This window comes from Dermacentor albipictus, chromosome 2 (assembly GCF_038994185.2).
Source record: "Dermacentor albipictus isolate Rhodes 1998 colony chromosome 2, USDA_Dalb.pri_finalv2, whole genome shotgun sequence".
Lineage (NCBI taxonomy): Eukaryota > Metazoa > Arthropoda > Arachnida > Ixodida > Ixodidae > Dermacentor > Dermacentor albipictus.
The window spans coordinates 141151701-141176526 of NC_091822.1; the positions used below are offsets into that span (position 1 = coordinate 141151701).

At 46.1% G+C, this 24826-nt stretch overlaps 1 protein-coding gene across 1 annotated transcript in view; it reads right to left on the reverse strand.

The window, feature by feature from the left end:
• Window positions 1–24826, reverse strand: part of LOC139056118 (calpain-A-like) — a 39635-nt gene that overhangs the window by 13903 nt on the left and 906 nt on the right. The window contains exons 2-11 of the mRNA XM_070534012.1: window positions 18994–19173; window positions 17512–17581; window positions 15773–16034; window positions 14045–14213; window positions 12918–12983; window positions 10532–10617; window positions 8448–8525; window positions 7466–7641; window positions 4388–4551; window positions 2816–3033 (exon numbers count right to left, since the gene is read on the reverse strand). Coding sequence (XP_070390113.1) covers window positions 2816–3033; window positions 4388–4551; window positions 7466–7641; window positions 8448–8525; window positions 10532–10617; window positions 12918–12983; window positions 14045–14213; window positions 15773–16034; window positions 17512–17581; window positions 18994–19173 — 1469 coding nt within the window. The remainder of the gene's footprint in view (window positions 1–2815; window positions 3034–4387; window positions 4552–7465; window positions 7642–8447; window positions 8526–10531; window positions 10618–12917; window positions 12984–14044; window positions 14214–15772; window positions 16035–17511; window positions 17582–18993; window positions 19174–24826) is intronic.

The following is a 24826-nucleotide window of genomic DNA, read 5'->3' on the forward strand; positions in this document are numbered from 1 at the left end:
CTTAGGCATCCTCGGACTTTTTATATCATTTCTCTCTCCCTTCTTTCTGTTGCCATTTTCTCTTCCTCCAGTGTAAGGCAGCCAACCGGACTCCTGGCTGGTTACCATCCCTGCCTTCTTTTTTATATCTCACTCACTCACTTATATCACTTCTCTTTTTTCCCCATGAAAATATGAAAAATTGATACAGATACCAAATAGCATTGGCATTTGCCTGCATCAGGTGCCTTTAGCACGTGCCGGGAAAGAGATGCCTTGCCGTGTTTGATGCTGACATTTCCCGTTATAAAATCATCATCATCAGCCTGGTTACGCCAACTGCAGGGCAAAGGCCTCTCCCATACTTCTCCAACTACCCCGGTCATGTACTAATTGTGGCCACGCCGTCCCTGCAAACTTCTTAATCTCATCCGCCCACCTAACTTTCTGCCGCCCCCTGCTGCGCTTCCCTTCCCTTGGAATCCAGTCCGTAACCCTTAATGACCATCGGTTATCTTCCCTCCTCATTACATGTCCTGCCCATGCCCATTTCTTTTTCTTGATTTCAACTAAGATGTCATTAACTCGCGTTTGTTCCCTTACCCAATCTGCTCTTTTCTTATCCCTTAACGTTACACCTATCATTCTTCTTTCCATAGCTCGTTGCGTCGTCCTCAATTTGAGTAGAACTCTTTTCGTAAGCCTCCAGGTTTCTGCCCCGTAGGTGAGTACTGGTAAGACACAGCTGTTGTATACTTTTCTCTTGAGGGATAATGGCAACCTGCTGTTCATGATCTGAGAATGCCTGTCAAATGCACCCCAGCCCATTCTTATTCTCCTAATTATTTCCGTCTCATGATCCGGATCCGCCGTAACTACCTGCCCCAAGTAGGTGTATTCCCTTACGACTTCCAGTGCCTCGCTGCCTATTGTAAATTGCTGTTGTTTTCTGAGACTGTTAAACATGACTTTAGTTTTCTGGAGATTAATTTTTAGACCCACTCTTCTGCTTTGCCTCTCCAGGTCAGTGAGCATGCATTGCAATTGGTCCCCTGAGTTACTAAGCAAGGCAATATCATCAGCGAATCGCAAGTTACTAAGGTACTCTCCATTAACTTTTATCCCCAATTCTTCCCAATCCAGGTCTCTGAATACCTCCTGTAAACATGCTGTGAATAGCATTGGAGAGATCGTATCTCCCTGCCTGACGCCTTTCTTTATTGGGATTTTGTTGCTTGCTTTATGGAGGACTATGGTGGCTGTGGAGCCGCTATAGATATCTTTCAGTATTTTTACATACGACTCGTCTACACCCTGATTCCGTAATGCCTCCATGACTGCTGAAGTTTCGACAGAATCAAACGCTTTCTCGTAATCAATGAAAGCTATATATAAGGGTTGGTTATATTCCGCACATTTCTCTATTACCTGATTGATAGTGTGAATATGATCTATTGTTGAGTAGCCTTTACGGAATCCTGCCTGGTCCTTTACTTGACAGAAATCTAAGGTGTTCCTGATTCTATTTGCGATTACCTTAGTAAATAGTTTGTAGGCAACGGACAGTAAGCTGATCGGTCTGTAATTTTTCAAATCTTTGGCGTCTCCTTTCTTATGAATTAGGATTATGTTAGCGTTTTTCCAAGATTCCGGTACGCTCGAGGTCATGAGGCATTGCGTATACAGGGTGGCCAGTTTCTCTAGAACAATCTGTCCACCGTCCTTCAACAAATCTGCTGTTACCTGATCCTCCCCAGCCACCTTCCCCCTTTGCATATCTTCCAAGGCTTTCTTTACTTCCTCCGGCGTTACCTTTGGGACTTCGAATTCCTCTATACTATTTTCCCTTCCCATATCGTCGTGGTTGCCACTGGTACTGTATAAATCTCTATAGAACTCCTCAGCCACTTGAACTATCTCATCCATATTAGTAATGATATTGCCAGCTTTGTCTCTTAACGCATACATCTGATTCTTGCCGATTCCTAGTTTCTTCTTCACTGTTTTTAGGCTTCCTCCGTTCCTGAGAGCATGTTCAATTCTATCCATATTATACTTCCTTATGTCAGCTGTCTTACGCTTGTTGATTAACTTCGAAAGTTCTGCCAGTTCTATTCTAGCTGTAGTGTTAGAGGCTTTCATACATTGGCGTTTCTTGATCAGATCTTTCGTCTCCTGCGATAGTTTGCTCGTACCCTGTCTAATGGAGTTACCACCGGCTTCCATTGCACACTCCTTAATGATGCCCACAAGATTATAAAATACTAAAATACCGTTATAAAATACTAAATACTAAAATTAAACAGGTAAGATCGCCATCGTTCCTTCCCTACAACGTAGGGGAGGACATAGCTTGCTTAATCTCAGCTTGCAGGCTAGATATATTACAAGGAACAGCTCTAATATCAGCACCTGAACATTAATCAAAGACAAGTCACTCCTTTAGCTGCGACACGTACTTAGCCCATGGACTAACACTGAATGTGCATCATCTCGCGCAAAGAAAGCACTCTTCAACTTCTTCAGAGACACTGGCCTCAATGAGAAACCTTAGTTTGTTGAATGTTGTGGCTGTGGCATGTGTAGGCTGCCTACCCGTGAGGCGCACTGCGCATATTATATTTTGCATCATACTCGGCCATCAGGAGTAGCATGCTATAGAGACGTCGCCAGGTTAACCTTTCCAGGATTCATTAAAGATCCACCCTTCTCTCTTCTATCTCTCGTCTGTACAGGTGTTTCTGTTCTGCGGACCTACTCCAACACTGTCTCGTGTTTGACAGAATATATGTTTTGCAAATACATAAACGGTAAAAAAAAATGTGCAACTGCTGACCTGCAACGGCACTTCTTTTCGGTGAAGATCCTGAGGAGGAAGTCTCCCGCCTGGTCGGCTTCCTCGGTGCACGGGATGACGCAGAAGGTGCCCGGCAGCAGCCGGAACCGGCACGTGTTTTCGCGGGTTGCGTCAATCCGCTGGCTCTGTCCAACTTGTCGGTAATCTGACAGATACTCGTAAGTCAAGGGTGCCGGGCAGTTGTCAGGGTCTTCGACCTGAGGCGTGACACGATGAGGCCGAGTAAGTGAGACATCTATAAACTTCATTCCAGCGACGCTAAGAAAACGACCACCGACTGCATGGGTATTCAAACCCGTTTCGTTATACATTTCTCTGAGGCAAATGAAAGTTCCAGTATTTCATTGCTACAACCTCTTTCTTTCTTTCGCTTGAATTACCAACTGTCATTATGAGGGAACGAGAATAAGAAGAAAAAGAAAAGCCCACAGGCCCGTTTCACGTAGGCGCTGCCAAAATGACGAATGGATGGTGTTGTCGAAAAGCCATCGGTTACAGTCTTCATGTTAGTCAGCTCGTGACCTAACATCAGTGAAAAGTCCTTGTATCGCTCAAATGCGGCACAAGGGCAAGCCGCTAAAGCATAAATATGCATTAGTGGACCGTATCCTCGCGTGTCTTGAACGTTGTGCGCACCATATTGGCATGCGAGAAGGCTGTTGACCTTAGAAAGAAGGAATGTACAGCCATGGTGGACACAAGAATATATACAGGGACCAGGGCTAGGGTGATAAAACTGGTTTTCTTCTCTGTACGCAAATGTAACCTAATATTGAGACCTGCAGTTCAAGCTTGGTGTTTAGAAATGTCCTGTTCACTCGTCTATTTCAGTGTACGCATGTTAAGTACAAAGAAATATAGTTTTTTTTTCATTCTGTGGTCCGTATAATTTTGCTCACGGGGGTACGTAAAGTATGCAGTGCACTCCAAGCACTCGTACGGTACGTGCAACAAGCAATATTCGCAATAATTACTCAACGGGAATTCTATGCACTCACAGTGACTGTATTACTCATTATTCGTTCCCCATCGGCGACAAGTTGTTTTTCATCTACTTTCATTTCCCTTAAGTTATTGTTTCTTTATTTCATCTGTTAAGCACAAGTAATTTCCCCTATGTTGTCTTTGGTGTCAGCGTTTGTTGGCTTCTTATGATAGGACTAATAAATATCGGGCCTCTCGGTTAACCCCCTTTGTTCTCGTTTAAAATAAGGAGGAGAAATTTTTGGGCGGCTCATCTGATTTAAGTGCGTTACTTTCTTCTCTCTCTCTCTCTCTCTCTCTCTCTCTCTCTCTCTCTCTATATATATATATATATATATATATATATATATATATATATATATCTGCGCGTTGGCGAACTAACTTGCAACGCACTTCCGTGACCCTGTTTGCGCGTGTCGCTTAGCAACAGCACCGCTGATGTGGCTAACCGCACTCGCTGCAGTGTAACAACGCTCTCATATCGAGATCGTGCGGGATTTCGACAAACGATTTGTGTCAACAGGAGCGCCGACCGGCGCGTGTGCAGAAGCGCGTGTGGAAAGCTACCTCGAAGACACTGAAGGCGATGTGTAGCCACATTTCATCGTGGGCCTGGAAGACGCGACGGTTCTTCTGCACCAGCGCCACGATGACGGTGCACTCCCCGTCTTCGTCCTCGTCGTCCGGCTCGTGAAGGGTGACCATGTACTGCGGGTTGGTGGCGAACTTCTCTGCGGGTCGCAAGAAGATTGACTGAATTTAGTATTTGGATGTGAACGGAAATGTTGGCAACTGCCTTGTCGCTGCGGTTTCCCCACAGAGATAAAAAAAATGTGTCAAATGATTAAGAGGCTAAGTGCAACAAAATTTCACTTTGGCCGAATCGGAGTAGTCTATGCTATATATAAAGGTACCTTGACAAAGCTGCCCTGAGCAGGACATTGTACAATTTTCTTCTTAGCAGCCTTAAAGCAGCACTTAAGTAGACGACTCGTGCGCAAGTTGGGTAGCGGATATGACTTAAGTTTGAGGTCCGTCGCCTCCGAGATTTTTCAGCGCGGCGCGGTCAGCCGCGGGCGCGGCCTAATATTGGAGATTATGTTGAGGAACCGCACGTTCTCGGTCATGCGCCATAACTTCGCATGGAGACTGTTCCACGTCTTCACTTTTTGAAACTAGGCTTTATTACGTGGTCCAAAGTTTCGTTGCAGTTGGCCTTTAAGGGACGATAACATGGGATGATATGAGAGCACTCCGGCATTAAAGAGGTTTTCGATAAGCTGATTGGCTTAGACTAACCCCCGTATGCAGAAATGCAACTTAAGTTGAAGCCCATGCTTGACTTGATCCGAGTGACGCCTATCGGGAACGCGCCGAAGGAAACGCAGTGAGCGTCTTTGGGCACGTTAACGCCAGGCGTCATCTAAATCAAGTCAAGCATGTGCTTCGACTTAAGTTGCATTTCTGCACACGGGGGTAAATGTTTACGCTATAGTGGCATCCTTGACGTGTTCCATTTCGAACACCTTTCTCTCAAACATTGGACGGGAAGAATTGGCGGAGTTTTTAAAGTGTGGAAGTGTTTATGGCAGTAGTTTTCAGTTCTGCCCGAATCCAAGCTCTGGCATAGAGAAACCGTTGGTCCTGGCACCATTACCTTATGCGTCGTAGTTAACGCGTTTTTAGAACCAGTCAGCAAGCAATACAAAAAAAGATAGCGTCGCTTATTGAGCAAACCATTAACAGAGCGCACTGTTACTTTGATACTTTTTTTGTAATGTCGCTGTGTTGTTTTGACTGCTATGTGATGATATCGATGTGTGTGCATTAACAAAAAAAAAACTACATATGTAACTGTACTAGCTGTCAAAAGAGACGAATAGCCAGCGCTGTATTTGTGCGTGAACATATACCTTCTACCATGCCATTAAAAATAAATGCTGAGTTTATATGGTTTAAGTTTTCGAGAACATTATTTAAAGATCAGCAGGTCTGAACACTAACTATATATAGTAGCACTATAGTCGGTAACAACCTAAATGCAAGTGTTAATGCTGTCCAACTCGGAGACAATTTGCAATGATGCCCCAGCTAATTACGCTCGCTAATTTTGATGACGCCGCTGCGGAGACGAACTCCTTTCAATGTCGGCGTCCGTCGGGAACCACGTTTTGTATCGTGGAGGAACCGAGGGCAAGTGCACTGTGGTTCTGTGGGCGGAGCTTGTGGTAGCTTCTTAGGCTGTCACTGAGTATAGAGGTACACACACCTACCCAACTTCGTTAACGTTGGAGTTAATTGAGAGTAAGTGTACATAAGTGAGGTGGCCCCGATTCCACAGCAAACCAGTTACCATTGGGAGTGATGTTTGCTGAGTACAAGCGCAGTACGTAAAGGTACGGCAGGACAGCATGGTCGAGTTCAACGCTGTTAATTGATATGTTAATCGAACATTAGTTCAACGCTAATTAATTAGCCTTTCGTATGTAAAATAACTAGCCGAACAATTGATTCCAATGTAGTTGCAGCACTGTTCTGGGTGGAGGCTTGCTCTCAACACTGCGATTACTCCCATTCCTACCATTACTCTAGCAAAGCACTGCTAACTTTGCTCTAAAGTCATAAAGCATTGTGTACCACAACCTCAGCAGTTGTAATGGTATCTTTCAACAGCTTCGCTGGACACACGCTTTCGCAGGGCCGGGATGGGGAGTTCTTTTTGCACTCCTGTGCAGAGAACATACGACAGTAAGTCTTGCACACGGTATCTTTTTTTGACTTTGACTATTACTCCGAAATGTCCGTGCAGTCATAAAAAATGCGCATGCATGAACGAGGCCCGTCCGGAGCTGCCCACTGCTTGAAACGGCTCCGTCCAAGATGGCGCATAAGTTTGCCATGGTCCAAATGACCGTTGAATGTCTTTAACGTACATGCCTACTATGCGAAGCCACATTTGTAGAAACGTGGTAGAGTGTATAAGCGTGACTGAACGAGAACGTAGAAAGAAACAGATACACCGACACATTGCTATGTCTGTGTATCTGTTTCTTTCTACGTCCTCGTTAAGTCGCGCTTATACGCGCTACCATGGATTCTAACCAACGTGTTTTAACCAAGTTCATTTGTAGAAACGTACAAGAATTGAACTGCAGATAACGGCCAGTCGGCCTATACACACGGGAAAATATGCCGAACAAAAAATGTAATGCAAGAACCACTAGCAAAGGCGTACTTCGGATCTCTTTAGCGATTGCCAAGAAATCCGTCGCATATTTAAATAATCGATGTTACTCGCTCACCATTTGGGACTAGGACTGGGGAACGGCAGACACAAGCGCTCGTGTCTGTCGTTCCCCAGTCCTCGTTTCAAGCGGTGGGCGAATAACACAGATCATGAATTGTAACCAACTAGCCCAAATGAGTACCCTGCTAAGAATATTTAAAGTCTGCTTGCTCTGCTGCATCTAAATGACGAGTGTCCGTGGCGGTTGTTCGATTAACAGTGCCGCCAAGTTACTGGCCTGATGAGTTACCGACTGCCTTTCAAGTGAACGCACGCACATTGCAGTTTGTTAAAAAAAAAAAAACTTTCTCGATATTTCTTGGCCAGTTAAAGAGTCGCTTAAAGTTTTCCCAGTGCACCCGAGTTCTCGTCTGCGCCGCCGGCACTCGTCCCGGGCACCCAGGAGCCTTCGAACTTCGCAACCTCCCACTGCTTCTCCGAAGCGGATTCCTTCAGTTCACCCGTCATGGAACCGGGATCCAGGTGGCAAAAGTCAAGCATGTCGAAGTACTTGACGAAGTCCTCTTCCGAAATCCTGCGCGTATGTCACGATGAATACATAATTGTGAACAGGTTGCTTTATTTTCTTTTCTTTTCTTTTTTATGATTCGTGAGATCTGCGTTACGCATTTCACTCAGCGGTGGCTCAATGGCTGTGATTTTCGAGCGCTGAGCGTGAGAGTCGTGAGTTGGATTTCCGAACGCGACCGTCGCATTTCGGTAGACACCAAATTCAGGAACGCTCCCTGAGTTTCATTTCAGACGCACGTTAAAGAAGCCACTCCCTTCACGGGGTCAGCAATAATCCGGAGCCTTCAATTACAGCGTCTTTCATAACCTACACTGCAGTGTTGGTTCGCGAAACATCGTGGTTTCTTCCCTGATGTTGACTCATGTATGAGATGAGACTAGAGCAAATGATACTCACGTTGATCAAATTTAAATTTTGTGTTTTTACAGCACCTGTGAGGCTAACCACCCGTACCAGCCGTTCTTACTGAGACGAAAAGGCTACAGCTATTACTCTAGAGATTGATGCCACGCAACTTGCCACAAAGGTAAAGGCATACTTTCCAGTCAGCCGAAGAAAAAAGGAAAACAGGGCGGAGAACGGGTGAGGCAGTTCTTGTCATCTTTCTTTTTCTGTTTTTCACAGTACTCAATGTACCGTGAGAGTCGTGGATATCGGGGCAAAACAGCGTGCATGGATACCCTTAGCGCATCACCCAGTGCTCTCTTGCCTTCTTTACACTCACTACTCTGCGCTTTCCTTCCAGAAAAGAGAGAGAAAAAAACCTGGACACTTTTCGGTCCCTAATCTTACCGAACCTGAGAACTCACCAGAACTCTCCGTCGTCTTCGACCACGAGTCCCAGCTCCTGTCGCTTTTCGTCGCTAACCTTGGCCCACATTTTTGATCTGTAAGCCGAGATATTATGTCATGGTAAGTAGCAAGCGGTCACGTTTTAGGGCAAGTATACAAGTAGATAAAGAAAAATGCCCCTGTTTGACATATTCTGAAATATTGCTTGAAAAAACGCAAAATCCGTAAGCAAAAACGAATACAACACACACAAGAGCTGTGGAGGTGGTAGTGGTAGTGGCAGTGGTGTTTGAGCAGCCGGGTTAGCCTGGCATGCTTGGCCAGCAGTTGTTCCGCCTGAGCTTCTCACGCGTTTATAACAAGAGTGCGTCACCAAATACTGACCGGCTCCGTGTCTCGAATTACCCCGGATGGCAGGCGAACAAACTAACAGCAAAGCTGTGTGTGTGCGTCTATCTCGTTCACAATTAGCGCGTCAGTATGGGACAATCGAACTATTCCGTCACTGGATGTGCGATAACGTGAAGTGGACGTTTTTTTTTTTTTTACGATGGAGGCACTTGAGCAGGACAGCCTTCGACTGCGACGAGAGCAGCAATTAGCTGCTCACGCTGTAATGGCGACAGCTTTGTGTGTCATTCTATAAGGAGAGCACTATGGCAGCGAAGACGGCACTTGTATCATCATTATTTTTTTGTTTCAACTATGTAGCTAGTCGTTCAAACAAAATACTCGTGAGCTGCACCTGAGTTGCCTGAGGAGAGATACCAAAGATTGCTCCCTTAATTGCCTTAATTTGATTTTCTTCCTTACTGTGTAGAAATACCAACATCAAACTACTAGCCTTGCCGAGTAAAAACTATGGTGTGTGGCTACTCGAAAAATTCTAAAAACGAATCGAGTATTTCCTTATTCGATTAGGTCTTCGAATCGAATAGTCACTGTTCGTCGCCACCAATTATTTTCTGTTAGCCTTTCGAATATTTAATATCACCAACTGTGCGCGATCAAGCGCAAGATTGCAGAACATGTGCGACAAATTTAGTCCAGGCGGTCATAGCAGACATAAAACACGAGAAGTTAGGTGGTGGAGCATGTTACGTCACTCAAAGAGCCAGACATTTCCGGCTAATGCACTGTCATGCGCGCCCACCAATAAGTCCTTCTCAGTATGCGAAAAAAAAACTGCTTATTTGCGGCTACATTTCTGCTTTTAATTAACAGCACTTCACACCTTGCAATCTAACGACAGAAAATTCCTAACGTTGTGGATACGAGTATACTGGGATGTGCAGACCGTTTTATATTAATGGTGCATTGAGGCTACTTGTTATTCGAAAATTATACAAAAGGTATTTGACATTCGATTCGGCTTCGAAAACTGTTATTCGCACGCCCCTAGTAAAAACCAATAGCGAGTAAACTGTGGTGTTATCCAGAGGCAAATTAAATGGTATGGTATTTAAGCTCAGAAGTCATCAGTAGCATTCGCTGTTTTGGCGCACGGAAGCAGAACGTGCACGCTCGACTTTCAATGACATACACATGGAATTCGATGACAAATACGCCTAAGACTTTCAATATATATAGTCTCAACCAGAGGCAACTCGCGCAGCTTTCACATCCGCACTTACCCGCTACTTTTCGAGTAACACTCTAGAGGGAAACAACTATGCTAAGGCTCTCACTGCAGCTTGACGAAGACTATCCGTTTGCACCTTACGGAAGCGTGTGCAAGGCAAGCATAATTTTTGTAATAGTAAAAAAAGGAAGACAACGTGCGCGTATGAACATAAAAGTATAACAACGTAATTTTCTGCAACAAAAGCATACATAAGTGCTAAACAAAGTGTCCGTCCGTCCGTCCGTCTCGACAACACTACTGCCTATTTACAAAGCACGAAAAGATACATCAACACGCAGCAGAACACTATGCAATAAAATTTGGAAGATACTGTACACTGTTTTGTGAGGGATTCAGTATATATTGCTGCTTATCATTTAAAAGTAATGTTGTAATACCTGAACGCACTTCACGTTTAGTTATACCTCTCAGATTAAAAGGGACAAAAACGTTGCGTTTAGCAAAGTGAATGCGTACCCGTCAGACCAAGCGCCACTCCATTCTCCGTTTCCCCACGGGTTTCTGATTCGAATGAGTCGCTCCTGCCCATCCTCCACCGGCACCTAAGAAAAATGTTGACGGACGGATTCATTGAGGGTAGACTGACTGATTAATTAATTCGTGGTGCGGAAGAAAACGCCAAAGATTACGAGACGGATACAAAGAAGACATAAACTGCACAAGCACTGACTGTTAGCCAGCCCTTGTTCTTTCTGCCACATGACAAAGAAAAACATCAAGAAAAGAATTGCGCATACGCCAATGAGTACTAATCAAATGAGTGTCTTGACACGTGCAGACACCTGTTAAACGTAGATACGGTCTCCTTCAAAGCGGCTCGGCCAAACGCACATCAAAATGCATCCAAAAGCTTGTTCTTCCTGCCCGTAAGTGTATCGATGCGACACCGTGACTGAAGTCCTGCACCCCTCGGGCTGCCCTTCACGACACAGGACACTTCTACGTGCGCTCCTGACATTCGCCGAGGCTGTCGGCCTCGCCGACCGCCTTTAGCTCTGCTGTTTCTGGTGCTCTTTCTCTCCCCCTACTTTCATTCCCTAACCCCTGTGCAGCGCGGTTGAGGTGTCCTCTGCTGAGAGACAGTTACTGCGCTGCACTTTACCCCAACCTTTCCTTCCCATCAAGAATCTCCTTCTCTCTCTCTCTCTCTCTCCGTGGCGTCTACTACGGCGTTGGGCACGCGAATGGCGGACGCCGTAAGGACGCGTTGCCGGCACTCGTGTGTCCTGAAAGCGATCTGCGACGTGGCCAAAGTGCGCGCCTGCGCGGGCCTCACCTACAATGTGATCGCCGATGTTTGCTGAGAGCGAGCGAATGAGTGAGCGAGAAAGAGAGAGAGAGAGAAACAAAGAGGGAAGGGCAGGGAGGTTAACCAAGCACGTTCCCGGTTGGCTACCTTACACTTGGGGAGGGGGAAACGGGAAGAACAGATAAGTAAAGAAAAGAAAAATAGTCATTCACAGTCTGTCGCAGAGGGCTCTGCACTGTCACAAGCGTTCATATAATCCAGTATCCTTCAAGAAACGCAGAAGAGTTTTTGTGGTTTGCATGTTTTCTTCTGAGAGCGCTCTATTGTCTAGCAGGTTGAGCTTCGCTTGTAGAGTGCCAAAGGATGGGCAATGACACAGAAGGTGCTCTAGAATCTCATCACACCCGCACATATTGCACGCCGCACTGTTGGCCATTCCTATCAGGAATGAATAGGACTTTGTAAATGCAAAAAAGAGTAAGGCGTGCAGACACGGACGCGCCTTACCCTTTTTTTGCATTATGAATCCTTACCAACTAGTTCAGCTTTTTGTCGTTCTAAGCTTCATTCGTAAATGCGACGCCCAACTACATGCGACACGTCAAAGTTGTTTCGCGACGGCAGGGTCCAGATGGCAGGTGAAGTCGCAAGTTGGGGTCGAGAGGGTGTGAGCGTGAGTTGGTGAACCCCGGGGAATTCCATTGTAGAAGTGTGTTGTGGCGAGCAAGTGATTGAAGTTGTCGCGCAGCATCAGTTCTTGAAAGTAGTATAGGAACCCGCTGATGTGTTTGGTGAGCTGAACGCGTAGCTTCATCTGCGCTGTCGTTGCCGACAATTCTGCAGTGGCTTGGCAATCATTGCAATACAATGTCGTGGCCTTTCCCGAGCGCGTGATTATGAGCGTGCTCGTGTGAGCACGCTCAGCAAGCCTTATTTCGTACACTAGCTGCTCGTGTGTGTGACCCATGACGCAGGGCAAACTGCAAAGTTTGTAGGGCTGCTTTGGAATCGCAGCAAATGGCCCAACAATTTGGTGGCTGCTGCACCACGTCCTTGAGTGCACCTTGAACAGCCGCAAGTTCTGCTGCAGAGTGTGCGTAGTGCTCGTAGCTTCGTATGCGCTGTGCTTTTGACGTTTCGGTCGCGTTGAAGCGAGAGATGCGTGAAGGTCAATTCGTTCGCTGCAGTCGTGATTCCACATTCCAGCATTTTGCTAGCGAGTTTCCGCGCTCATCGAGCGAGATTTATTCATGCTTATCTGTGTGCGCGTGACGCCATGCTCGTTAATTTAGTTAAAACGCGTCGGCGGGCTAGTTAGTTTGAATCCTTGGAAGAATGTGTAAGCGCGACTGAGCAAGGACGTAGGAAGAAGCAGACACCAAAAGACAGCGCTGTCTCTGTGTCTGTTTCTTTTTACGTCCTCATTCAGTCACGCTTACATATTCCTTCATTGTTAATTTAGTTAGCAAGCGAATGTTTACAAGTTTATACGACCGATAAAGCTACTATTCTTACTTCGTACAACTATCTACTAATTTGCTATCGCAATCGGTGCTTCGCCTTTCGGGCGAAACTGCGAATGTTTTTTCTTACCTGTGTGGCACCAGTGACGCTGTACTCATGAAAAGCATATAGTCCTTCCTCGCCCTTCTCTGATTTCTGCAAAGGAAATGCAGTGTTTCTGAACTGGTCCGATACAAGGAAGAAAAAAAAAACACGATGTGATAAAAATATATTTCAACAGTTCGTGACGCAGCCTATTATGAAAACTGCAGAAAGCAAAACTGAATAGTCCGCAATTTTGCAACTCAAATTGGCCTAAAAAGTAAACTGCCCTGCCTAGCATACACTGCGAACCACGGCAGGGTTGGTTAAATCGACAAGCGCAAGCAGTTCACTTACACCCGGTCTACTGTTTCCGATTGGTGACCTTACCTGGGACACGGCAGCATAACACACAGACTGCGTAGAATGCCCTAAAACGCCTCACACTTCGATACTGCAGCCTGTTCACCCTCCCTCCACCCTCTCCGCTCCGCCGTCAAAATTCATGACATCACGGTAAGCTAGTGCAGTAACTTCAAGGCCGTGTGACCACCGTTCTTTCATTTTTTTTGGCAAATCAGTTCTGCGGAGACTCTCAAGGTGGAGGAAACCCCATGAACGGAAACGTTGTCATCCACCCGAATCTAGCACGAAGCCGCAAGGGAAACTTATACGGGTTTTTCAGAAAGAAAGCTTCACAGTCGAAGAAAAAAAATGTGCCTTCGTGCTACATTCGGGTGTATAACAATTTTTCCTTTCATGCCCTTTGGTTCTTGCGTCTTGACTTGCTTACGAAGCCTCTTCTCGAGGTGAAAGTGCCTTATTTGGTATTGTAGAAGGGTAATTTACTAATACAGATGAAATATTTTTCTTCTTTTTCCTTAATGTCCTTTTAAGGAACAAAATGTTAGCCGTGGGATAAAGCAATCGCCTTTCATACACCCATAATGGTGTTAAAGTGCTTAGTGCGTATAATGCTAAACACAACTGCAGGCATCTTAAGTTTCTCAAAATTAATCTCAAAATTGCTGTTATGTGGTGAGACTGTTCGCCATTCCATTCTCGAACTGTAACAGTTGCCGACGAAGAGCGATGCGCACTCGAGAGACCGTCCTGCAGGCGCTTCACCTTACATCAAACTTCCCGAGGTTTCAAATGCAGGTAAAGTGGCTTACGATGATGGAACACGTGATGAGAGATTTCCTTTCCAGGGCCTTGTGAATGATCTGAAACAAGTTCTTGGGCGGACGCTCGAGGAACAGTTGCTCCGTGAGGCCTCCCGTGAAAGTGCCCAGGGCTTCGTTGCCGCTGCCTCCGTCGAGGGCAGCGTAGCCACCGTGCAGCCTGCCGTGTGTGTGTGTGAAAAAGCGGGGTCAATCATTGATCGTTTACTAAGCAATCCTACTACTGAAATGAAAACACCTTAGCCATTCTATGCCAATCTGAGCAACTGATGCATCAAAAACAGGGAAGCTGTACCATAAGCGAGACTTTACACACTTCACTGGAAGTTCTAGGGGTCTGTTTGCTATAGCTGTTCTCTGGGGCGATTCATCATCGACGCCGTGGTCGTGTACTGACGCTTCGAGGCTCTCGCGCAGGTTGCGTTGTTGGGCCACGCCATCAGTTTTTACCGCTCCAACCATGCAAATAACCTAGCTGACCTCCAACGTCTGGGCCGATGAAACGCAGTAGTGAAAAAAAAAAAATGTTGCGGAGCCAATGAATATACTAAGGAATAAATTCTTTACGAAGTGGGCCCTCAACTCAAATATCGACTCGATGTAGAACTTTCGAAATGTATCGAGACACTAATTAACCGACAATGATTTGGGGCAGCATACGCCGAACGTTTCCTATATCGCATAAAACGGGCTTCTTCCACAGCTCGCTCATGAGGCAACGACGACGAGGATGTTCGCTTTCTCGTCCTCGAATGCCCTCGATACGCGATGCGAAGGCGGCAGCTAGAACAGGACCTTCACTCCGCTGATTCTCACCGGCATTCCCTACTCGCAAAATTGCTGGGCCCATGGCCATAGAAAATAACACAGCGAAAAGCATTGAATGCACTCGATCGAACATCTTTACGAAAATACCGACATCCCTAACAAGTGCTAGATAACGCACTGAATAGACACGCAATGTAATTACAACTTACTTTCAATGTTTGCAATTACTAGCGCTTCTATATTACGTGTCATATAATTTTGTATTCTGTGCTGAAGCTCAGCCTTGATTGTCATATTCTGTGCGTGTATTATTTTACCTCTGTGTAATTCCTCATTTGTTTACGTGCTCATCGCTTTCAACAGCGCGGCCACCTGTGTGACTTTGTTTGGGACTTTGTTTACAAACTCATTGTGGTGCGACTTGCCTTTGCCTTTAACATTTATATGTTCGTGGATGTATAAGACCGTATGCTGTATATTTCCGGCCCTGTGACGTCGTTTCCTTTAATTTTCCTCCTAAATATTTGTACACCTCACATTATTTTTTTCTTTATTCTTTTTAGTGAACCATCAACAAGCTTCTTGGTCAGTCGTTTCCGCAATCTTAGACGCCACGGCGAATTAATACAAAAATTTCAGTTCGGCGTCGACATCTGCCTTCCTTATAGTAGTATCATTTTGTCGCCCACTGACTCTTAGCTCTCGGTCCCCTATAATGTAGATTCGCTCTAATTAATAGGTTGGGTGTTCGACAAGTACAATCTTACAAGTCCACGTTAACATAGAGTTCCTTCCACCTCCTTCAATCGCCAGTCAATAAATATAGACTGAAGCAGACTTACTTGGAAGTCGACTTTCTTATGAGACTTAAGCTTCGCGGTTTATGACTCTCTAATCTTTCCACACGCAGGCAGCAACCAGAAGGGACGTAGTTTGCCGAAGCAGGCTCACTTTGCGTAGGCCTTCTCCAGGAGGGCGCTCCAGAACTCGTTGCTAGCGCTGGAAGTTACGAAGGCCAACGTCTCTCTGTCCTCCCTGTAGGGAAGCCTGTCGTCGACCACAATGTCGATCCAGCGGTTGGCCTTCCACAGGTAGAAGTGGAAGATGCCGGCGTACTTGTCCTTCTCGAAGCTCTGGCCCTCGGGCACCACGTTCTTGAGTAGATCTTGGTGCAGAGTCAGAGTGGCCATGGATGCTAGCATCCAGCAGTTACCTGGCACACAAAGGAAGCTTCGTTATACATGGAGGCGATGACTAAAATTATCACTAATGACATCTTAGATTGCAGATCATTACCTAAAAAATAAATGGCTGAGCCCACGACCAGCGAGAGCCGAGCAAAAGTGTGCGTTGAAGGCACAGAAAAAAAAAGCGAAATCCGAAAGACAGCGGCATTGTTGCACTATTTACGGACTTAAAGAGCGTTTTGTTCGATGAGCCTTCATCTGCATTGACTTAGACCATTACATTATTTTTGGTGGGATTAAGAGAAATAATAAATCATCACATCGTAAGGAGATTTGTGTTACAAAAGAACGTACTTCTGTAAAAGGTTCGAACTATAATTACGGCACTCAAATGAATTTTCTATTAATCAAGTATGAAAACTATTTATTTATTTATTTATTTATTTATTTATTTATTTATTTATTTATTTATTTATTTATTCCAAGAAACCTCTAAAGGCTCTGACCATGAGGGTATTACATAAGAGAGTGGCAAAATTACATGACAAACTAGAGAAAATGAATAGGCAACAAGAATCAGAATGTGGTGGAACAACAACACTCAATGAAAGGTAATGAAAAAATGCAACTTTGAGGATGAATGGAATTCAGAAGTTTATGGTTCGGACTATTGAGAAGACCCGGAGTACCACTAGGCAGTTTCCACTAAGCAGAAAACACTTTTTTTTTTGTAATTCATGATCCTAATTACCTCGAACATTGAAATTTGCACGTGTTATAGGCAATTACGTGAAAGCATTTTGTACATTTCGAACCCTTTTTCTTTGTTATTTTTTTTCTTTTTGCGTTATCAACGGAACCACGGAAATGTGCTATCCATTTTTTAATAAATTTTGTTTTTCACAAACAATATTACATACTACACCATAACCTTTGTGTTTCAAATTAAAGTTTTTAAAAAGTAAAATTATTGAGCTTTAGATTGACACATAGCATAACATCTTAACCCTTATAATATTACTAAAAAGTCATTACTCACACTTTGAGAAAGTGGGCAATTTTACTATGATAAGGAAAAAGTTGAAAAATTAGATTGCATTCTGGACTTTTATGTGCCAAAAGCACGATATGATTATGAGGCACGCCGTAGTGGGGAATTCATACTCTGGAATAATTCATGCCACGTGGGGTTCTTTAGCATGCACCCGATGTAAGGTATACCTGGGCGTTTTTGCATTTTGCCCCCATTTAAACGCTTGTGCCTCACACGTGGTGGGCTGCCTGAGCGACAAAGCGTGGTCTACAGCCGTGCTTACATGAATGCGAATGCAGCGTACCGTATTTTTTAGCGCATCATGGTAATACTACATTCGGGACTCACGTCATTAAACTTATTCACCCGCGTACGGCATACGCTACTTTAGCACTCTACCATATGTGCGACTGGGAAGAATTTTTGCCGGCAGTTTACGCTCCCGGTTGTCAGCAACGTCCCTTACTCACCGACTCCACCTTGCCGGACATCGAAGCGACTGAAAGTTTCATTCAGGAATTCCGGGCTTTCGCATATCTCCTGAGAAAACGAGAGATGGACAAAACATTATTGGCATGGGCCGGAGAACTCGTGGTTAAGGATTCAAGAAATAAAAAAAATTTAATTTTAAACTGACACGTTGCTGCATCACCCCCGCCCCGCCCCCCCCCCCCCCTTCCTTCCCGCCATAATGCCAGTTGAAAACTTATTTTACTTTAGTTTCTCACCGTTGCAAATTTTAAAATCTCGTGACGTCATGAGGTTCTAACGCGTGAATTTCGAGCAAGTATTTCCGCCTTATACTTGTTTTTTTTTGTGAATTAACGAGGCTTCGCTCACGGTACGACAAATGTTCATAATATTTCAAAGGTCTTATTTAGCAATCCAGCTTAACATTTCTCTTAGGTGCCCCTTTATGAGTGCTTTGGTAGTCTCTCTTAACTGCCACCCGCCGAGAGGTGGCACAGGGGCCATGACGTTCTGTTGCTGAGTATAGGTCACGGATCCGATTCCCGGATGCGGAAATCGAATCCGGTGGGCACGGAATTCCAATATGTATGTGCAGTTAGGTTAAGGTACCGGCGTTAACCTCGTGATGATCGAATACAGTTCCACATAAAAGAAAATGCAACTCGATTAAACTTTATTTCCGGTCACGAAGAGCACATCTGTACGAAAAAAAATCGCTAAAAATGTTACTTAAATAAAAACGTAAATATAGTAATAATTATTTAGTCCTCGATTTGGTGAAATGTCCACAGCATGATACCGCGTTTCACTGTTTCCTTGCACTCGCACTTGCATTCTTACTATCACAGAATTTGCGTGTGAGGGCCAACTTAATATCATCATCCAGATTTGATCCGGCGTATCAAAATCACGACTACAGGCTGTGCGCAGGGCTACCGGATCACTCGAACCGCATATCGCCAAATTAGCCTCCATGGTAGCCCAACAAAAGCCAAACGCGAAAACTGTAAGTAGCCCAATGGTAGGCAAAAAAATTTGTGTTTTTGTGACGTTATTCCAGTCATACAATTAGTTCATTTTCCGCAAGAAAATTCACGTGTTGGTCTCTTTCTCGGAAAGCAGAAATCCGAGATTTCGCACGAGGCTTGCGCTACAGAGCTACTGGGTAGGCCACCAAAAAAGGTGCTTTACTCCACCTAAAGTCCCCTTAGTCTAACTTGTTCTAATTTTAATTCAATTTACTTCTGTCTAATTGGCCTTAATTACCTTTTATTCATGTTATTTACCCATTATTACTAACAATTAAAGTTGTTATACCGTTTACTATCTTCCGTATTCCTACTGACGTCACACAAGACGCTGATGACGTCACACTGATTTTTGGCACCATTCGTTGCGGACAACGTCGGCTTTTCTGCCTCATGGGCCGTAGAATGCTTCCGCATTAAAAATAGATACAAGAAAGGCTGCGCAGTATTTACCCAAGGCCTTTTCCAGACTATTTCAAACTCGGGTTCCTTGATGCCCCAGACGGTCTCCCTCACGCAGGGAAACTCGTGGTCTTCGAAGAGCTCCTGGCGTTCCAGGCATCGCTTCAGCAGGGCCTCGTAGTCCTGAGGTTCGCCGGTCTTCGTTTTGGTGCCGGAGAAACGTTCGCCGAACTGCGCAGGCGCACGAGGTTGCGTTCGAACTGATAAGTTCGTACTCAGCGCGCCAGGCATGTACGCAGCAGTTTTTAATGCGAGAGACCCGTAAGTTGACAAGAATCAAGGGTGGGGCACCGGCAACCGGCAAACGGTTCCTGTGAACCAAGAGCTTCGCGAATGCAGCCATGAACTCATTAAGGGCCCCAGTGACATATTCTTTCGTTCGTTAAGATCTGTTTGACGTTGGCTGACCGCATTCGCTAATATGTCCAACGTTAGGAGTGGCTGGGACCTCCTCTTACTGACGTGTTATAGCTAAATAAGACTTCCTGTCTTGCACGAGGTCGCGGGATCGAATCCCGGTCACGGCGGCCGCATTTCGATGGGGGCGAAATGCGAAAAACACCCGTGTGCTTAGATTTAGGTGCACGTTAGAGAACCCCAGGTGGTCAAAATTTCCGGAGTCCTCCACTACGGCGTGCCTCATAATCAGAAAGTGGTTTTGGCACGTAAAACCCCAAATATTATTATTATTATTACTTCCTGTCTGTTTTTATGTCTATGTGTGCGTAGGGACCCAGATTCTGTAGGTAATCGAAACGCTTTTAGCACTCGCCTCGTGAACGGAACTGGCAATTGTATTTTATGGTGAACATATTTAACAGCTGAAAAGACAACCAAAGCAAAGAAAATTAGCCGACGATGCACGCAGTAATTTTTAATAAGTAAGACATATGGCGAATGGGAATGTTGTGCTTGTAAAACTCACTCAGGAAGTCCCACGTGACGTCACCCGACTCGCTCGATTAATGTACCATAATTCACGTTGGCGCCAGAATAATCTGTTTATTTCCGGCAAACCAGTTTATTTCCGGCAAACGTCGCGCAGTACGAGCGTTTGTCAAAAAGCAGAACCGGACGACACATCCTCGAGACGCTGGGCATCAGCTACTACACACAGCAGGGCGAAAAGGTCGCGATACCCATACCGATTCGCGAGCGCATCGCCGTTTCGCCGTTGCCCAAGAACATGCACCCGACGCATCACGCTGGCCGGCGCAACAGGCGCGCGCGAGATTTACAAAAGAAATACGGCAGCAACAAAGAAACTGTCTACGTAGATGCGGCCCGTTACGAGCGGCAGCGTGGTTTCGCGGTTGCAGTCACGGACCATAGCGGAACTTGCGTCGCGAGCGCGACGATACGCACGGAAGAGACGGAGGCGGCTGAGGAAGCAGCGATAGCCCTCGCGGTGGCCACCACGGATGCCGAGGTGATAATCAGCGACTCGCAGGCAGCGATACGCAACTATGCTAGCGGCCGGATCTCCCGGGAAGCGGCCCGCATTCTCCAAATTCAACAGGGCAATATTTGCCGCAAAAACGACCGTTTCCTCGTATGGACCCCCGCCCACACGGACCCTCCGCTCTCGGGAAACGAGACGGCCCACGCCACGGCTCGATGACTTACATGCCGAGCCGCGGCGCCCGCCGGCAATCCCGACGTCTCGCCCACCGCGAGAGCGATGCAGGAGTGGACGTGGGGGGATCGCATGACCACTTTCAGAGACATCACGCAACACTACAGATTGAACAGATGTAAATACCCACCACCGCACGCCAACCTAAACAAGAAACAGGCGGTTGCCTGGAGGCAATTGCAGACACACACATATCCTAACCCGGTGATCCTTCACCTCTGCTACCCCGACATATATCCGTCCGACGCCTGTAAAGCGTGCGGAGCCAGAGCGACGCTGCAGCACATGCTGTGGGCATGCGCCGGTAGCCAGCAGCAGGAGTCTCCGACGAACGGGATAGAAATGGCAGTCTCGAACCGAGGGGCGCGTTGGGAGGCGGCCCTGCTCAGCCACGACCTCGCCGATCAACTGTGGGCCGTCCGGCACGCCGAGGAAGCCGCCCGAGTCCAAGGACTCGAGGCCGTCACCTAGGCTGGGGTGCTTATGGCCCCACCCCACCCAAATCGCCGGGCATTTTCAATAAAGTTTTCACCACCACCAGCACTTGAATCTATCACGAAGCTACAAAGGAAACACACGGAAAATAATACATCTTATTCAAAAAGGAAGCCTCCCTACTGAGGAAAAAATTGCTCTTGTCCAGCATTCGAACCCGGGACCAACGCCTTCCAGGGGTGGTCGCTTTACCATCTGAGCTAACCAGAAGGCCAGCAGCTCGTAGCGAGAGGGCGAATTAATCGACAAGCCGAAACACAGGAACACTGCAGAATCCCGCAATCCCGTCCTGCAGAATCCCCCAAGGTTGGCTTTTCTAGATTCGCGATGCTTTTATACATTCGCAGTACCATTAAAATCTTCTACGTCAGTAGTTTTCGAGGACACGTGAGACGACGTTATGACGCGGCAGCTGGGACGTGCGTGGTGCGTGGTGCCACGTGGTACGTGGTCTTCGTGTATGTAAACTAAGTACATCTAACAGACAAATAAGGCTATGAACGTTTCCTGGCCTCTCGTTCTTGCACGAAACAATGCCCGTATGTTCTTTTCGACTTCAGAAAACACGATACAGTTGAAACTCGCGAATGATTTTCAGCACGGTCGCACGAGTCCTGCGAAGCTGGCACGGGGACAAAAGCGAAACTCGACACCGGGTCTGCTCTTCGCCGCATGCCGGGCACGAGTTGAAGGCATCGGAAGGACTACGGGGTAATGCCCGTGCATTCGCTCGTGCTCTGGTAGTCATCCAAAAGAAGCTGCTGGGACCACAAACAGAATGCAAATTGGCGCTAGTCCAAGGAATGGTTTCGCTGCAGCGCCTATTGAAGGTAAGCAACCCAGAAGGCAAGGATGAATGCTCGCCAAGGGTTCGCGAAAGACAAGGACTGTCCTGTTTGAGCGCTATACGACGCAATAAATAGGAACGCGTGTCGGGGTAGAAATGAAACACGCGTGGATTCTTGCCTTCGTCATTAGATCTGACGCTGGATAGAGGTACGGAAGAAACGCTTTTTAGAAGATGTTGTGGAGTGTGGCGTATATCGAGGGCCGCCACCGCCTCGCTCAAAGTGCTCGCTCGGCCCTGTATTCATAAAAAAGTTGTTACGCTTAAGCTGATCGTAATAACAGATCTTAGGCTATGAGTCCTCTTCAACGAGGCAATCGTGATGTTGGCCTGGCCATACTACCGAAGGAATCCGGCCAATGGCAAACAGCACTTACGTACAAAGAGCTTTGTGAATTAGGCTCCTGAGCAGGTTGATTGATTGATTGTGTTAATGGCAATGTTGGCAACAATATGCTCTACTTCCCAAGGTATATATTAACGCGACAACGTTAAGGAGCTCGTGTCGCAGAAAAACCGGTGTCGTCGGCGTCGGCGTCAGCGGCGTTGGCCATGAGCGATAAATCCCAGAAGGCACTTCATAAATAAAAACATCTTGCAAGATGGGCTAGTGGGAATCGAATCAGGGTCTCCGGAGTGTGAGACGAAAACGCTACCACTCAAACACGAGTTCCTTCGTTCAAAACGGGACAAAATCGCCTCTAGATAAGAAACGTGCCGTAGAAAGTTATACTGCGGTGTATATCGGTAATTATGACCATTTCACTTACAGAAGTGGCACTTTCACGAGTAGCGAAGTACCTTTCCGCTAAATTTCTTCTGCGCTTTGAGCACACGCAGAGCCATCTTGCGGTAAACACAGGAGACCCCCTCCTCGCAATGTACGGCGCTGCCCAGACACGTGGCGCGCCACTCGCCCCATGACCGCGTCCACCGTCATGGCACTTCGGGGCCCGGCTATCTCTGCCGATCGCGACGTTTGGCTGGCGTAGCGCGTTTGAGTAGGCGGTGCGAACCGGATGCGATAACGCTATCGCGTTCCACTCTTGAAGGCGAAGCTTAAGCGTCCTCCAATTTTTTTTTTCATGAACAGAGTGATAACTTGAAGTGAACTGAATACGTACAGTATGACGCAGTTCGTCGTACCTTCCAGTGTGTGTTGTCGTTCGTTTCGTTAATTCCACTCATCAGCAATGCAAGACCAACTAGCCCAGCAGTTATTCTTTCTAGGCCTCAAAAGGTCGTAAGAATTGAATATCTCTTAGTTTAGCCGTTCTCAGGCGATCTCTTTCCGAAGGACTGTCCGAGCCACATGCTTCGTCATGTTACGAGATTCAGCGCATTCAGAATAGCATGCCCGATGGACTCATGACACAGAATGATATGAGCAGGACAGGGCGGTTCTTCATCAATCTTCACATTGGATGCAGCAGTCAAGGAATTCGAGGTACATTCAACAGGTGTATTCCCTGCTTCTCTTATAGAGCTCCAGCGTGCGCTGCGCCGACGTCAATTGTCCCGTTATGATAGGCACCATTTAGGAAAAAAAATAGATAGTAAGGAAACGAGTAAAGCATGGGTGTATGTAAGTCGCGTTTAATATGAGCTGTAACATGGCGTCCGTGGTCGAAGGGGCTTCAAGTTTGCACGGCGTCGCCGATATACATAGAAAGAAAACAACAAGAAGAATTAAACACCGTCCCACGAACTGGTACTTATTAAACTGGATTTTCGTATGTCGGTGCCTCTCTGTAGCCTTGACGCCTCTTAGACCATGGGCACCACGTTTCAGCTCATATTGAACGCGACTGTACGTCGTCTTTATTTTCATGAGAAGCATTATACAGCTACTCACAGCATAGTCCAGAGGTGGTGTTTTTCGGTGAGCATCAATAGGATCACTTTAGCGTGCCCAGAGTCTCTAAAAAGTGCCTAATATATCGAATGTACGTGATGAGGAATGCTGTAGGCAAGGTCCATGTTCCAGAGTGTTCTCGTTAATCTTCTAGAACGAACTAAAACTCTCATTACAGCAGGACACGAACTTAGGTGAGCAGTGTGCGGCCTAGGTGCCAAATAAAGGTGCAAAGGCATGCTTTAGAAGTGTTGTTTGTTCGCAGAAGTGCATTTAGAGGCAATTAGGGGTCACAGGATTCCCTAGGAGGGCTTGGGAGGCGCTACGCAACTATTTACTAAGGTAATCTCAAATAGAATCAGGAACACCTTAGACTTCTGTCAACCAAAGGACCAGGCAGGATTCCGTAAAGGCTACTCAACAATAGACCATATTCACACTATCAATCAGGTTATAGAGAAATGTGCGGAATATAACCAACCCTTATATATAGCTTTCATTGATTACGAGAAAGCATCTGATTCTGTCGAAACCTCAGCAGTCATGCAGGCATTACGGAATCAGGGTGTAGACGAGCCGTATGTAAAAATACTGAAAGATATCTATAGCGGCTCCACAGCCACCGTAGTCCTCCATAAAGAAAGCAACAAAATCCCAATAAAGAAAGGCATCAGGCAGGGAGATACGATCTCTCCAATGCTATTCACAGCGTGTTTACAGGAGCTATTCAGAGACCTGGATTGGGAAGAAATGGGGATAAAAGTTAATGGAGAATACCTTAGTAACTTGCGATTCGCTGATGATATTGCCTTGCTTAGTAACTCAGGGGACCAACTGCAATGCATGCTCACTGACCTCGAGAGGCAAAGCAGAGTAGTGGGTCTAAAAATTAATCTGCAGAAAACTAAAGTAATGTTTAACAGTCTCGGAATAGAACAGCAATTTAAAATAGGCAGCGAGGCACTGGAAGTGGTAAGGGAATACATCTACT